Genomic DNA, 16663 nt, shown 5'->3' with positions numbered 1-16663 from the left:
TTGCTCGTAGTATCACCAGGGTCTCTACACATGAACACGAGCATTGAGAACATTGTTTGTGTACACAGAGTTTACTAAAAAGAAGGTTTTTGAACTACTCACGTTAGCTGCTGCATCTCCTGCGCGTCGCCGTCATGGCAGGAGCTGCAGCTAGCATATCCTGCCCCTAGCTCTCCCGTTCAAAATTAACGTGCTCAAAACCGAAACTACGTTAAATCTTAAAAGTGCCTCTTTCGTCGTAATTATGCTTTTACACGAAGGTTTGACTCATATTCAATCCCAAATAAAGCCTCAGTTGCTTTTTGGCAAGTTTCACTTTAATATTACAAGATATTACCTGGAAGTGTTTAACTATACAGTTCATGAACTGGCGGATGTATAGATGTACTAATGTGCCTCTGCAGTAAAGTGGGATTCCACCTCGCGTCCCCGCTGCAGGCCTCAGTCATGGAGGTCACGCTGCTACTGAGTTACTCCACATTTATAATTACATTTAAAGTTAGTGCCCTCTCTCAGTACAATCCTCACACGCCCATTTGTAGACACTGAAATTGATCCCTTTCTAATGCAGTTCACATTCTGAGACACGGGCGACTGAATCTGCTGTTCTCAGTTCAGTTCAGCTGAAGGGTGTAAAAGCCTTCTGCAGTGCAAGTTAACGCCTCTAACTGCTGCTAGCCCTCCAAGTAGCTCAGTGACAGACTTTCACACTAAAGGACCACAACTTAGGAAACTCAAACTCATGTGTTAAACACCTTCAGCCTGTATAATCTCCCAAATCCCTCATCAGACCCAAACATGCCGATCATGAACATGTATGAAGACGTTCAGCCTGAAACGTCCGGACCATAAATTCCTCTAAACTCTCTTTGGAGGTGGTCCGAGGTTGTGTGAGTGAGGTTGTGTGAGTGGAGGTTGTGTGAGTGGAGGTTGTGTGAGTGGAGGTTGTGTGAGTGAGGTTGTGTGAGTGGAGGTTGTGTGAGTGGAGGTTGTGTGAGTGAGGTTGTGTGAGTGAGGTTGTGTGAGTGGAGGTTGTGTGAGTGAGGTTGTGTGAGTGAGGTGTTGGCTGAGCAGCAGAGCAGCGAGGAGTCATCACACCTGTAAAGGTCACAGATGTGTCAGAGCTGACCTCACTGAGCCGGAGCAGAGAGGTCAGGTGAGCTCGCGTCACCGTCTCACATCTCTCCTGACGTTAACTCCACAGACACGACCGAGCTCAGCCTTCTCACCACGAGGAGACCAGAGTGACTTTATGCTAATGCTGGATTTTATTTTATTATGAAGACCTTATTTTACTGCATGGTATGAATTTTACATCAACAACAGTTAAGTCACAATTCCACATTTTCTGGACACAGTTCATGTTAGAAAACACACCCTTTATTTTTTTTTTTTAGACGTATGAGTGAAGAAGTCGTCATCTGAGATACGGACTGTCAGTGACTAAGACTGATGAGCAGTAATAAATGCTGCGGACACAGCGTGGATACGATCAGCAACAACGCTAATGCCTGCCTTTAATTTCCTGTTCACGAGGGGACGATATATTAGTGATCGTTAGTCACTGTGAGTCAGGCTGCTAGCTCCGTTAGTCTCAGTGCAGATATCAACACAGCAAGTTTCACTCAAAGTCTTTATGTTACTGACTCAAAAGAAAACTGGGGAAACAGCATTTTAAAATAAGAAACACACAAAAAAAAACAATTTCAAGTAATTTGAATTCAAGTGCAAAGCAAATATGAAATACATCAACATCTCTGAAAAGTATTAAAGTGTTAAAGCAGAAAAATATGAAGTAAGCACTAAATACGACTGTATTTAAAGGAAAAGTTTGACCAAAAACTAAAATTCAAGTCATCTGCTCATCCACCTTAACATTTCTGGAGCTTCACAGTGTTGAAACGTTCTTCTGAACAACTGAAGTAGCTGGAGAAAAAATACAAAACATAAATTGGCTCTTTACAGCTCATCCAGTGTGATCATCACACTGAGCAGCTTCAATGAACATGTTGGCCTTTAAATCCAGATAAAAATCATCTTTTCAAATCAGTTTGGGATCTCTGGGCTTCTGGATTACACCAGATGAGCTGCATGGAGCCATTTCATGTTTTTTAATATCTTCAAACAAGTCCCCATCTACTGTACTTCAGCTTTTAAGAGAATGCTGCAACAAAGTTTTTGCTGTGAAGCTCCAGAAATGTTTTGTTTTTAATGTATTTTAATGTACTTCCTACTGACACAGCGGGGGGTAATGATGACAGTATTCTCATTTGTGGGTGCACTGTTCCTTTAAAGTAGTTAAAGGCTTCTGAGACTGTTCTCGCTGTTTGTATAATGACTCTAACCTGTTGTACATGTTGAGGTTGTGCTCAAACTAAAACCTCAAACATTACCTCAGTGTTGAACGGACGCCTGTTGCTGACAGACACAATAAGACTCATCAAAGTTAAAAGTTACTACAGGACCACTGCTACATCTGTTAGGTCCACGAGACATTGATGAAGATGAAGGTGAAGATATCTGAAGATAATAAACACAAAATAATTAAATGCTAGCTACACTTTTCAGCAAGTAAAAGGCTCAGTGTCCACAAATCAAATCAGATGCAACACCTGAAATAAAGCTGAGAAAACAATGACGTGCAGACCAGCAGCAGCAGCAGCAGCAGCACTAATCCCTTACATTTCATTTTCAGCCATATACACACACACTGAAATTGATTTTCTATGTCAAGCATTCCAGGTCCAAGCAACAGCATGGGGCCCACGTCAAGTACAGCCCGAGTGAGTCCCACTAGATCTCTATATCGACTTGTTTAAATATCATTGCGTGTCTTGTTGGGGCCTCAGCAGACCTCCACTATTTCACGTACGCTCCCTTTATGTGGTTTTCTCCACAGTTTATGAATCGAGCTGCTGTTTCTGTGACAGAAATAGCACCTGCTGCAATCCCACGTAATCATACATATTTCTTATCCCCACTTCCCCCTGTGGCGGCAAAGTGGCTATTGCTTACACATGTAGGATACACTGCAGTCAGGGGGGCCACAGTCAATATTTCCATGTAGTGGCTATAGTGATTACAGCCATTATGGTCTGTTAAGACCACTTTGTGTCAGTGGGAGTCCTCTTTCAGAGCAGAGCGCACTCTGGCCTCCAGCTGGTTTGCCGGGGGCCGGGAATCCGGGTTTGAGGCGAGCATGTCTAAAAGCAGGGTGCACATGGCCGGACCAGGAGGGGGTGGCAGCGGGGGGGCTCTCTTGAACTTCATAGGGATGCACAGCTGGAGGTCGGCGTTCTCCCACAATGCTTCACCCAGCGGCATCAACCAGCGACCCTTACACACATAGGCACCTCGAGAGGAGAGACGAGCAAAGACATGGTTAGGTCGTTTAGGACTGACGGCAACAGCACAGACTGCAGGGAGCCGCTTGATCTCAGTGATTGTGGGCCACACGTGTATTTACGATCAGTCAAGAGCTCACTGGTGTGACATATTTCCAGTAACTGCCGACAGAGCCCACAAGCCCTTAAAACCGGGCCAGGCGAGTGTGTGGAAGAACTGGAGATCACAGTGGGTCCAGACGGTACTCACACAGGAGCAACACAAACACAATCACCAGACAACACACAGTGTGAGGCTGTGGGAGCAACACAAACACAATCACCAGACAACACACAGTGTGAGGCTGTGGGAGCAACACAAACACAATCACCAGACAACACACAGTGTGAGGCTGTGGGAGCAACACAAACACAATCACCAGACAACACAGTGTGAGGCTGTGGGAGCAACACAACACATAACAGTCAATACGTGGTGTTATCTGAATCAGTAGACACAAATGTTGATGATCTATTTTGGATATCACTCTTATAAATATCAACTCAACTGTGACATTTTTATTATTTTGCATTAATCATCCTGAATTCAGCCCAAACTGTAGTTTTGTATGTAAATAAAACACGATCAAATGTATTTTCTCAGTTTAAATCACGTCCCTTCAGCTTTTACACACACCAGTTTCTTTATATGTTTAGATTAACATCACTATATTTATTCAATTTATGTTGCAGCTCTCATAAAAATCACAGAGAATGTATTATGTCATCGCTGGCCAATATAATGAAATGCGTTAAACTTTTACAACATATCATGTGATCAGTGTCATGATGAATCCAGCCTGTGATCACCGTTGTGTTTAATAAATGCTGTCAGCTTCTTACAGTTGGTGTGATGCTGCAGGTCCTGATGAACTGTGATACACAGCTGCTCTGAACGCTGCTGTGAGTTTGAAGTGTGAACTCACGAGTGCTGCGTGTTGACATGTTTCAGAAGAGGGGCACTTGCCTGATTACCTGATTACAACCAAACATGCACTTAAGTGTCGAGTGTTAAACTGCAGGCACCAGAATAGACCCAAACAGAAAGTGTTGGAGCGTTACTTAAAAACAAACATCTGTCTGGTAGAGGAAAGAGAGAGGAGACTAAATTACCAGATGTTGTTTCTAAATGTGTTATTTGCTAAGTTGCTGTCACGTCAAGGAACAATTTATATGATTTTCTGCAGAAAGACGGTTATTGAGTCCTGGTTGTCAAATACCAGTGTGTTACTGCAGGGAAGTGAGTCTGAATCCTCTGAGGTGAGCTGACCTTTATCAAAATGTTTTGATAACTTGAAGGATATAAAGGAGTCTTGGTTCAGAAACTACCCAGTAGAACCAACATTTGGTACCCAACACTAAAATGTTTGTTCGTTCCTGACTTTTGCTGGTGGCTTAAGGAAACATGTTCTCAGGAATATATATATAGATATAGATATAAAAAAAACTATAGCTTTGTCCCATTTTCATATTACTTACTAAGAGTGATTAAATAAAGGTTACTAGCTGGAAAAAATGGAAACTTAACCTGAAGGTTTGGTTGGTGGAATAACCTCAGAAAACAGTTTCATATGTAATATTTGGAAATTGATCTGGTTGATAAGTTGTGGAAAGTTGAAGTACCCAGATGAACTTCCTCATCGTTCTTTCACACCATTATAAGATTAATACTTTGGGGTTTTGGCTGCTGATCAGAATAATTAAGAAAGATAAAAACGTTGGGCTCTAATGACCTGAATTGCTCATTTGTCTTTGTTTGACATGTTCTAAATGATTGATTGAAAAGAATTAGAAGATTAATAAGGAGAAAAAAATCATTAGTTGCATCCCTAAAATGTAGCAACCCAAAGAGTCAAAGAGGATAATCTGTGAGAGTAATTAAAATGCATCAATTGTTACTTAATCAGTAGGTTTATTATGGTCCTTCTTCAGTTCTTAGATGACTTTTAAAAGGAGTAGAGTGTGTAACACATATCATCCCAGTGTGAGCCTTTTCCCTGTGATGATGAACCCTCACAGAAACACTTGAGGTGAAGTCTACAGTCAAGTGCACGACTGGTCTGATTTCCAAACCTGACGGAGATAAAAGCAAACACTGCTTCCAGCTCTGTGCCTGCACGAGGACAAACACCGGAGGTTGTGTTTTACTCCTCGACTTCCTCCTCTGAGCTTCCCTGCCTCGTCAAATAACTGTGTGAGTGCTGAGAGAGGACAAAGTCAAATAATGGACTGTTTTATCTGTCTGGGAAAAGCCTCCCGCTGCCTCTCCCCCATTTACTCACTGACAAAGAGGATTGTGATCATGGGCGCTAAATTCCATTTTCCCATTGAAGTGAGTGGAACCCCTCTCTGCTCCGATCGTAACATATTCACTCAGCCTAATGGAGTATGGGCGACTCAGGGAGGTTGTGAGGACCTAAACTTGGGGATGACGGTTCACATCCCTCTGATTCCAGATCAGCTCTGAACGCAGTTTTTTGTGAATAAAAAGAGACGTCTGTATTACAGCCATTACATTATTCTGATATTGGAGTGCAGAGCAGAACTGAGCCCGGCGTCCATTAAGACACTTCCTCATCCCGCGGCCACGAGGGGATTCTGACAGGAAATAGGACATTAAAAGAAGAAGAAAAAGACTCAAATCTAAATGGTGCTCTGTAGAGCTATACTGGCAAAGTGCTTCTTCTTCGTGCTCATATTGAAGTTTTTGCAGACTTTATGGGTCCAAGTCACTCAGACGCTCTCTAAGTACTCAAATACTTGTTCTGGATGTCAGTATTTATTTCATGTATAGAATAATCATAGTTTAGCACATAAGTTAGCACGCAACCATCGGCAGAAGAAAATTAGCAAGCTCATCATGGAGATGCTGACTGGAGATGTGCTCCTGTTAGGAATGTTAATGATCAGTTCTTAACCGATTAATCGCTGTTAAGAATTTAACCAATTAAAAATGTCTTAATAGACAATAAGAGATGGGCACGGATACATCGAGAAGTATCTCACAATATCAGTTTACAGATGTTTGCTTTTTAAATATATACAAAGAAAACAAAGAACTGATAGGAGAAAATTTAAGTAATTTGTGATGTAGAAAATATAAAAAGACATTTTACACAAACCGATGTGACTTCAATATTGGTGGAATTCTGTTGCCAGTTGTTGAACAGCGACATAAAGAAGCTCAGTAATTAAAATGACGTCATTGTTTTGTGTTATTCATCGCTCAGGTAACTTGTTGTGTTTTACTTTATCTGTTCTTTTAACTCCTAATGTGGCCGACTGTGATTTCCCATCCGACATAGATCATGTCAGTGGTTAAAACTGTTTGCTGAAGGAAAAACGTTCAACATATTTCATTGATGATGACTCGATAATCGATCGTTAAGGCAGCCCACTATAAATTAAAGAAATTACTTTGAAATTTGCGGCCCTAGCTCCTGTTGAGCTTTGTGGAGAAAGAAAGCTTCTGCCTGCTGGTGAGATTTGTTGAGCCAAAGTACAAGCTGAGATATGGATTTTTTTCCAGCCAATACGTTAACGGATAATTACCTGCTCCTCATGGCCGATAAGATAACTGCTAAAAGTTCACATTTCACACAAAAGTTCCTAACCTGGTGTTTATGCACAGCTGAGAGTAAGAAGCAGAGACTTAGTGATTGAAGTTGGATGGTTTCATATTCAACAGCTCTAATAATATCTGTTGTGTAGAAACCGTTTCCTTCCTCTTGCAACCGCGGCAGGACTTGTTTTTTGTGCTCTGCTTTTATTTGCAGATTGCAAACCAAGTGTGCCAGAGTGTGCGGATGTTGTGCTCTTTAACTCCATGAAAACAATTCAGCTTTATATTATCATCCACACTGCTCAGCTGTAATTTAAAAGGTAAACAGTGGATAATATAAATGTCCCAATACTTGTACACATCATGCATCTCTAAGTGTTGTGAAGGCTTATGAGGAAAGTGTTGTGAAACTGATCTGCAAAGTGCCAACAATGTAGCTGACAGTGGTGTTTGTTAAACAAGTGTTCCAACGTCTTTAACAGCATTTTTGCTTGAGTGTTCATTTTGGACTCTATTCTAAAATTAGATTTACTGCAGCACTTTGTAAGAATCTGAAGCAAGTACTGGAATACAGAAACTGCTTTAAATGACCATGCTGACAACTCACTACATCACAATGTTTGGAATGACAAGAAATCTACAACAAAGACAAAAACTGACATCAAACTGTACAAATGCCACCACATCATCTCATTAACATCAAAATGTAACTGGTCTCCAGTAATGTAGACTGATGTTTAACAAATCCCTGGGTCAGATTCAAAATAATAATAATAATAATAATAATAATAATAATAATACTTTGCCACAATATTCCAAAGAAACCAGCATCTCCAGCGCTGCCACCAACAGAACTTTTGGATCAGCAAAGGTTGAATAACATTCTGTCAGCTTGTATTATCAGAAACAGCGCCACGTTAATTCATATGAAAATCTGCATAGCATAAATCATTAATCTCTCGCCATTTAGATTTATGATTGTACCACCCATGAGTGATGAATGTATGATGCATAGTATCTGACATTTTTAATATGTGCCAGTTAATTAAGTCAAACTCGATTCTGTGCGATGAGTCATCAACCTGCCCGACCACACACTCAAACCTTTCAGTGAGCAGGATACAACATGACAGGCCTCCGTGATGTGTTACCCAACATGTTACCACTGCCCCATGATACTGACTGACTCTGTGCTCACATATCTGTGTGTTCATGTGTATTGTGGGGTTGTATCTCCACTGCCCTGGTCCAGGTGCTTTGGTTGCTCATCTGTAGTCTACTCTACTGACACCACCGCTGGACACTTACCCAGTTGTTCCTGCGTGGTTCCTTCTTCCACAAAGGTGATTCTCTCCAGGACAGCCCAGAACATCACACCCAGCGAGAAGATGTCAGCCTGGGCTGTGTAGGTCAGTCCACCCCACACCTCTGGAGCCATGTAGAAGTCAGAGCCACAGGTGGAGGAGAAGTGCTGCCTCGTCAGGTCTCCATCCAACAGACCTTCACTCATCTTGCTCAGACCAAAGTCTGCTACCTAGAGATTGGACAGGGACGATCACTGAAAAGGAAATACAGTTTGCTTTGTGTTGACACAGACATGTAGAAACTGTTCTTCTCCTCTAGGTCTGTATGCCAAGTTATGTCTTAGTACAGCTGAGCTGAAACAATAGCTCAATTAATCAATACTTCAACCAAAACTAATCACCAGCTATTCTGATCATCTCCTTCATCAATGATAAAATAAATCTTAGTTTAGTAAGTACAAATGCTAAATATTTTCAGATTCCAGCTTTTCAAATATCAACTGTTTTTCTTTCTTCTGTGATAATTTAATTAACTGAATATCTTCAGACTGCTGGAACGACATAACATTACATTTAAAATATGTCAAATTGGACTTTGGACATACTCCAAAATGTCTCTGGCCACACTGTATGTGCAACATATTTCCAGACTGTTCTCAGTACAAACTTTATTTTTTAAATCAACTGTGGTAAAGTTTCTAACTTCTGACATGAACCTGATAAATATTATCTTAGTATTTCGTATTCTAATTGTACGAGTCTGCTGTGAAAACAAAACACCTCCTGAGAGAAAAAACTATTAAATCCTTTCAACAGTGTTAGTTCTTTTTAACAAATTGTGTCAGGACTCTAGGATGATGCCGCATTATATGACGTAAACATCATGACGTCACAACAATCTGCCCACCTTGACAACAGGGCCTTTGGGTGTCACACAGACCAGCACATTGTCAGGCTTCAGGTCTCGGTGGGTGATTCCCAGGCAGTGCAGGAAGGCCACAGCGCTGCAGAGCTGCCGCACCACACTCAGGTTACGCTGGGCGTCAGGTGGACTGGAGAGCAGGTACTGATTCAAGTCTCCCCCATCGCAGTACTCCATCACGAGCCACAGGGCCAGGCAGCGCAGGGGTTCTGGCTGCTCTTCCTCACTCTGGGCCGGTCTCTTCCTGGTTCTGTTCTGTGGCCTCTGTGGGGTTGTAGAATCAGATGCATTTGGTTTAGCCTTGTCCTGGAGCTTGGCCCTGGCTGGGAGTGTGTTGGTCCTGTCCTGAAGTCTGGACACAGAGTGAATACTCCTCTGGGTGTTGGACTGGGAGTTATCCGTTTCCTGATCGTGCTGTGCTCTGACCACACTGCCCTTCAGCACACTCTCAACCAGACGTAGAGGCAGTTTCCCTGATTTTAGGGGCTTCAGGCTCCTCGGGCCTGTCTGCAGGAGGCAGCTGTGGAGTGCGATGACATTCACATGGTTCTTGGCTGTGGATCTCATGGCCCACAGCTCCTGCAGGTAGAGTTCAATGCACTCCGGGTTGCTGCAGGGAAGCCGCTTGATCGCCACCCGCTGTCCCGTTCTGGCCATATGTCCCTCAAAGACGACGCCATAGCTGCCCCGTCCGACCTCCTTCTCCAACGTGTAGAGCTCTTCCATCTGTCACAGGAGCTGCAGCCTGCTGTGACAGCCAATAACTGACGTCAGCATGATCAATTAAACCGGATGTTTACTCAAACAGCCGGGAAACGACAAGCTAACGTCTCTTTAACGTTAACAACAGGCGCTGCCGTTGCTACCGTTGGCTGCTCAGTGACAACATAACTTGTGTTTTCTAGCTATCTTTATCAAGTTGAACTTAAACACGAATAATAAATACACAAACAGTGAGTGGAATGATTAAACTGACTGAAGCTGAATGTAACACGGAGCCGTCAGGAAGCTTTAACGTTAAAGGGGAAGCGAAAAACAAAGCTGTGTTTCAGAACGAGCTCCGGACTCACCCGAGAGAGTTCATCCAACATCACCAGCGATTAATCCACACGAGTCTATAATCTACTCGGTGGACGAGCCGTCTAACTCCATATTCGATGAATCTGGACTTTTTTTATTGTCGATAAACAACTTCGATAAAGTAGCAGAGAACAACTGCGACTTTGACTTCCGTATCTAAATTCGGAGGGTCCCGCTCTGTGTGCGTGCGTGCGTCGTGATTGGCTGCGGGAATTCGACCGCGCGTTGTGATTGGTTCGCAGCAGAGCGGTAGATTGCAATATGATTCGATTCGAATTGTCAAACCACTCCCACCACAAGTTACAACTGCTGCTGCGCGAGACGTCACGTATTCAGTTGCCAAGTCCGCTGATTATACGCGACTTTGGGCTTATTTTTCTGTAAAGTCGCTAATAAATATCGGTAGTTGCGGGTTTTTTGATGTTGTTGTTAAAGTGTTGTTGCTTATTTGGGCTTACTTCCTGCTCCATGAGCTGTCGAGCAGATATATTCGATATGTTATTTAAACGCAGGATAGTTTGTTTTCTTGCTGGATCTGTTGGGAGGGGCGGAGCCAAGGATCCCCATACACACAGGTCGTCATAGCGACAACAGCTTTCCCCAGCATCCTGCTTCTGATTGGCTCTGACCCTGATTGCAATAAATGCTAGCCAATCAGAGGCAGAGTAGGTCGGTCTGTTTCTTTTCCGGCAACACTTGAGTGACAGACATTTAAATGAAATTTGCGGGACTGACGATCTGATGAACTTTTTAACAAACAATGGCAGGAACAAAGTGGACGAAATAAAAAAGATACAACAAAGAAACCGGTGTAAAGGAATGGATTCAGCCCTTAGTGGGAGACGATACAAAAGCCTGTGTAGGATTGTGCGAAATACGAGCACATCATGCTACTCATGACAACATGCCACCATGACTGTCATAACGATCTGATGACGTCATTGGCCTTGTGATCGCCTCCAGAGGTTAAATCAGAATCAGAATCAGAAATACTTTAATAACCCCAGGGGGAAATTATTTTTGTTACGCACTCCAGATATACAAACAACATATATTATACAAGCAACATCTATTTAGAACTACATATATAAAAGATCAATGTGCAGTTTAAATAATGTGCAAAAAGTGCAAACAAAAAAGATGATTGTCTGTGCTTGAGTCAGGTTACAGAAGGGGGGAGTCTGACCCTCTTAGGGAGGCGTTATAGAGTTTAATGACCACAGGCAGGAATGATTTCCTGTGGCGCTCAGTGGTGCATTTGGGTGAGAGGAGTCTTCCGCTGAATGTGCTCATCTGCTGGGCCAGTGTGTCATAGAGAGGGTGTGTGACATTATCCAAGATGGACTGAAGCTTGGACAGCATCCTCCTCTCTGTGTCCAGCTCCTCCCCCACGACATCACCGGCCCTCCTGATCAGTTTGTTTTGTTTTGTAAATACCTGGATCTCCACACTGGTCCAGCCTCAGACGAGCATGAACTGATGAAGCCTCTCTGTGAAACGTCTTCAAAGACATATAACCAGTCCAGTTGCGTTCGATTCAATTTCCTTGAGATATGGTTTCATTATGTTGTTGTTTGAATGTGGACCATTGAGATCATGTTTTTTTGAATAGATATTTCAGAATTTCTTTTTCAACAAATTGTTATGTTGTTGAATGTGTTTTCAAATTTGGTGCCTGAATCTCCTTGAAAGTTGAGGATGGCAAGTCCTGGAACTAAAACAAAAATAGGTAATAACATAAAAACAATAATAAATGCAATGATACAATACAATACATTACTGGATTCAGGATGATATTTATGTGTGTGCAAAGTGTAATAATCTCTTTTTCTTTTTGTACCACTACCAGAGAAGTCGCTTGTTTTGGGCTTGTTTTCATAGGCCCATTTGCTTGTTTCTCTCACGAGATCTGGCAACACTCACATACCGTCAGATGGGTACTAATGGCTGATATAAACAAACACATCTCAATATTGGTATTGACCTCAAAAGTCCAGTTCTGGTCCGGCTATATTCATACGGATTTAAACAACATTTCCAAAATGTCTTGTTTACATCGGCAGCTTATTCTCAACCATCCCTGCTCCTGTTTGTGTCCTTCAGCTGCCCAGAACAGAAAGTGGGCCTTGGCGAAGAGAACCTGTTGGGAACGGCTCCATCAGCAAAGACACGCCTCACTTCATCACCAGTCAGATGATTCTCCTCAAAGCTGCAGGCCTGGGAGGTCGCCCAGTGGTCAGTCACTATCAGATCCTTCTTCAGAAAGCTGCATCAGCTGATCACAGTAAAACCTCCGGACCCCCAGCAACACCCTGCTGCTGCTTCCTCATCAGTCTCAGCCAGAAGCTTCAGCCATGTCACACTTTGTGCATCAGGTCTTTTTCACAGTGACTGCTGAGGTGATGACAATAAGATGTGTCAGGTGGTGTCACTGCACAAATCGTTCACTTTTGTGACATTTCTTTACAGTTGCATTTGACTTGACAGCACCCTTGCTCCAACACCTCCATGGCAACATGGACTCATGTGACTCCATCAGCGGAGCAGGAGGACGGATACAGCTCCCAGGACAGTGGAGGAGAGAACAGCCGACAGACGGAGAACTTTAAAACACCACATCGTGCACAGGCCGTCTGCCTGGAGGACCATGAAGTCGGCGAGGAGACGGTGCATTCCCCTGCTCTGTCTTTGGAGTGCAGATCATACAGTCATCCATCATTTGCCAAATATTCAAACCCATCTATTGAGGAGGCTGTTGAAAAGACCCCCACCCTGAACAAATGGTTCAGTCCATCCCCACCTGACCACAACAGCTCCAGGGGGAAATGTTTTTCAACCAGACAAGTCAACAAAACCTTTTTGCCAAGCTCTTTGGATTGGGAGGATTTAGCTTACTCTGAAAGTCTTACTGAGTTTTTGTGTGAGGAAAACAAAGATGTAGACATTGTTGGTGAAACAAAGCCACTTAACTCACCTGCACTGAATGGAGGAGGCATGATGACATGATTTATCTGAGCAGGTGTGTAAGAACCCGGTTGGATCAGTCTCACTTCATCACAGAGATCTGGTGCAAACAGGAAATAGTGACAGTGAGACTGTTGCAAAGAGACTGGATGCATCATATTGTTACCCTCTGGATGATGAGAACGAGGCTTGTGACTGGTCCAGAGATCTGTTCTGACTCGGTCTGACAGGTTCTGTTGCAGATGGACTTTAATTGTTCCAAAGCGTTTTCCTGAATGCATTCCACACTGACAGAACAGTTCAGACCTACCTTTGTTTGAATAGAATATTAAACACTAAGCCTCCCCTCCCCTCCTCCTGCTGTTTGCAGATATAAAAGTCCAGCTGCTTCACATTCAGTCTTCATTCACAAACATTTACAGTAGAATGAGTTGTACCAGAGCAGACCGACCACAGCAGCAAAAGTGGGACAAGTCTTATTATGTCTCTGGTTTAAGAATGTGATTTTGAAATAAAGAATCTCCTGGACACGTGTCACATTTACATTTCAAGCATCGGTTGAAACCTGCCCATTGACTGACATATTTTTTCCGATAGGCATATCTATATTATTCAACATTAACAAAGAATTTACTATAAATCCCAAGCATGCAGTAATAATTCAAAAAATGAGAAAATGAGAACCAAATCAGAAATGTGGTCATTTAAAGCAGTTTGTGTGAAAGCAGTGAAACATGTTTCACATTATGAGCCACATAAACTTCTGTTTCACTGAAGAGTTTCCACAATGTGACTTCAGTTTTGACCAATGGAAGCCAGAAATCGACAACAACTGTAAACAGTAACTCAAACCTCGTTGTTAAGGCTTTTCTCTTCCCCTGACTGCTCTCCACTGGATCTGCTGTAACATAAGTGTGTGTATGATTGGTACTGCTGCTTCATCCAAGGACCAAATTAAAATATCAAATTCTTGACAGACTTTTATCAAATTTTTGTAATTTTAGGGCCCGAGCACTATCAGTGTGAGGACCCTAATGTTTCTGTAAGTTCAAATAAAGTAAAGCCACACACACACACACACACACACACACACAGTTTTACTTTTGCTATGATCACATTATAAACACGTGCATTAATATATTCAAAGTTCAGAGAGCATATTTAGGGTTGGATTGAATTAGCTGAAACCAAACAGGTGAAGTGAGAGTGGAATAAAAGCATTCAGAGAAAAATCTGAAAATTCCTGGTGTGAGCTGAGGAGCCTGTAAACTATCCTGACTAAAACACCTTTTGGATTTATTTCACGTCCTGTTTTCTATTTTATATCAATAAGTACTCGGTTTAAAACAAGGTTTAGAGATCTAAAGGTTGAGATCTAAAAACCTTCAGTCAAATAAAACCTCACTTAGGCAAGTTTATTTATATAGAATTTAATCCATTCAGAGACATTAATCAAAACTAAAACATTCAGACAATAAAACAGCAACTGAAAGACAGAACGGAAAAAAAGGATAATATAATAAGCTACAGATAAAAAATCCATTTAATGAATTTACTTATTTGAAAACCAAAGTCAACAGTTATGTTTTATTCTCATTAGATGAGCTCACAGTTTCACCTCGATTATGTTCCTGACTACTTTTTTAAATAAGTAACTGTATCAGAACAAACATTTTAAATAACCCTCCCGATCCCCCGTATAAGTAAACCAAATGTTTACTGAGACAAACAAACAGAAACCATTCAGTGCAGACGACATGAGGTTGTATAATGAGCATATAAACTACTTTAGCTGCTCAGAATGACTTTTTATCTGTCTGCTTGGTGATATCACAGGCAGCACTTCAGGTATATTTCATATCAGCTGCTGGTAAAACATTATAAACCTCACTGAGCTGCTGTTAGCTTCATTCATGTGATAAGAGATGGAGAGACATTAGTAAACAACACATGGGTCCTGTTTCTAAATCAGTCATTCCCAAAATAGGAATAGATAATGCAGGTAATGGAAGCCCTGCTCTCCACTGCAGAAAGAAAATGTATACATCAAATATAGTTAAAGCTTGACAATGCCACTGAGAGGAGACACTGGACTCCATCAAAAGACTCAACACGTTCTTTAAAATCAGGGGTGAGCAGGATTAAAAAACCACAACAGAGTGCGATTTTTAAAAAAAGGGTTTATTACGTAAATAGCCAGTAAAGACAACAGTGCTCACTGTCTGAGCAGGTGAAACTGTAGTCAACAAACAACTGCAGCACCTGAAGGAGTCGTCATCAGAAGACAGATACTCAGATTTCCTGCAGCTTCAGGCTCCTGCTGTGGCTCGTCTCCAGGGTTTGGCTCCTCTTGTTGGTCTTGGCTGCTCGTCCATCACCTGCAGGAAGATAAAGAGGAGCAGTGGTAGTTTGACGTCTCTTTGTGGAGGTTTTGTGTGTTTTTAGAGGTTTTGTGTTTGAAAAGGTTTTGTGTGTTTTTATGTCTGTTTTTGGAGGTTTTGTGTGTTTGAAGAGGTTTTTTGTATTTTAGAGGTTTTATGTCTTTTTATGTTTGTTTTTAGAGGTTTTGAGTTTATGAGATTTTGAGTTTGTTTAAAGGGGTTTTTGTTTGAAGAGGTTTTATGTATTTGTGGAGGTTTTTATTGTTTTTCGGGTGTTTGTTGAGGTGTTGTTTTGTGGTAGTTGTTCGTCCTCCACAAAGAGACGTGGGCCTGTTTCTGATGCGTTTTGAGTCTCCTTGTGGAGGTTTGAGTCCCTACCTCAGTTGTATTTAACCTGAAAACACTTTTCATAATTTGTTTAATGGAGTTTTAATTCAATGGGAAGAAGATTTGAACATTTACATTGGTGTAAAGTTACTCTGTATGTTCATTTAAGTAGTGTGATTAAGTTCAATTTTGAGGTACATGTACTGTTCTAGATTATTTCTATTTTCACAACTTTGAACTGATTTACAGTTTATAATTTAACTGCACAATATTTAACAGCTTACATTTTACAATGTTATTTAGTTAATAATTATATGAATCTGCAAAGTAACTAATACAAAATATTAACTGATCAAACATGACGTATTATCACAGATTAAGACACGTACTCTTAAAGCAAAAAAAAGATAGTTGATTTTTGAGTCTCATTCTCAGGCTGTCAAAAAACGACCTTTCGAGGAAATGGGAAAGCGCTCAAGGTGTCAACCTGGCCTTCAGATTCCCCAGTTCTCAGTCCAACTAAGCATGTCCCTAGCAAGGCACTAGGCCCGGACTTAACAAGCACACTTTCTGCACACTTCTACCAACCATATATGTATACACTGAGAGCCACAACATTAGAACCAGTGACAGGTGAAATAAATAACATGGATCATAGTGTTCCAATGCCATGTTCGGCTGTGAAACCATGAGTCCTAGCATTCATGTGGATGTCTCCTTGACAAACACCAGTCACCCAA

General features: G+C 41.8%; 1 protein-coding gene across 2 annotated transcripts; it reads right to left on the bottom strand.

Moving 5' to 3' along the window:
• Window positions 1-1245: 1245 nt before the first annotated feature.
• Window positions 1246-10478, bottom strand: LOC115574515 (serine/threonine-protein kinase pdik1l-B). Of its 2 annotated transcripts, none has more exons than XM_030406103.1 (4): window positions 10242-10478; window positions 9157-9916; window positions 8254-8479; window positions 1246-3353 (listed from the first exon to the last, which is right to left on the bottom strand). In XM_030406103.1, the coding sequence occupies exons 2-4, from the start codon at window positions 9895-9897 to the stop codon at window positions 3115-3117; spliced, it is 1206 nt and encodes a 401-aa protein (XP_030261963.1). In that variant the 5' UTR covers window positions 9898-9916; window positions 10242-10478; the 3' UTR covers window positions 1246-3114. The 2 variants fall into 2 exon arrangements, with proteins under 2 accessions (XP_030261963.1, XP_030261962.1); XM_030406102.1 differs by having other exon boundaries at window positions 9157-9919; window positions 10242-10468.
• Window positions 10479-16663: the final 6185 nt, after the last annotated feature.

This window comes from Sparus aurata, chromosome 22, assembly GCF_900880675.1.
Source record: "Sparus aurata chromosome 22, fSpaAur1.1, whole genome shotgun sequence".
Classification (NCBI taxonomy): domain Eukaryota; kingdom Metazoa; phylum Chordata; class Actinopteri; order Spariformes; family Sparidae; genus Sparus; species Sparus aurata.
The sequence above is the reverse complement of the archived record's forward strand: the minus strand, read 5'-3'. Positions and strand labels throughout refer to the sequence as shown.

What these genes read in the sequence shown, in the direction of transcription:
- LOC115574515 (XM_030406103.1), bottom strand. Translation starts at nt 9,897, where the DNA reads ATGGAAGAGCTCTACACGTTGGAGAAGGAGGTCGGACGGGGCAGCTAT. An exon ending in CCAAAGGCCCTGTTGTCAAG is followed by an intron (nt 8,480 to 9,156) that starts GTGGGCAGATTG and finishes TCCAATCTCTAG; the next exon opens with GTAGCAGACTTTGGTCTGAG. An exon ending in AACCACGCAGGAACAACTGG is followed by an intron (nt 3,354 to 8,253) that starts GTAAGTGTCCAG and finishes TCTCCTCTCGAG; the next exon opens with GTGCCTATGTGTGTAAGGGT.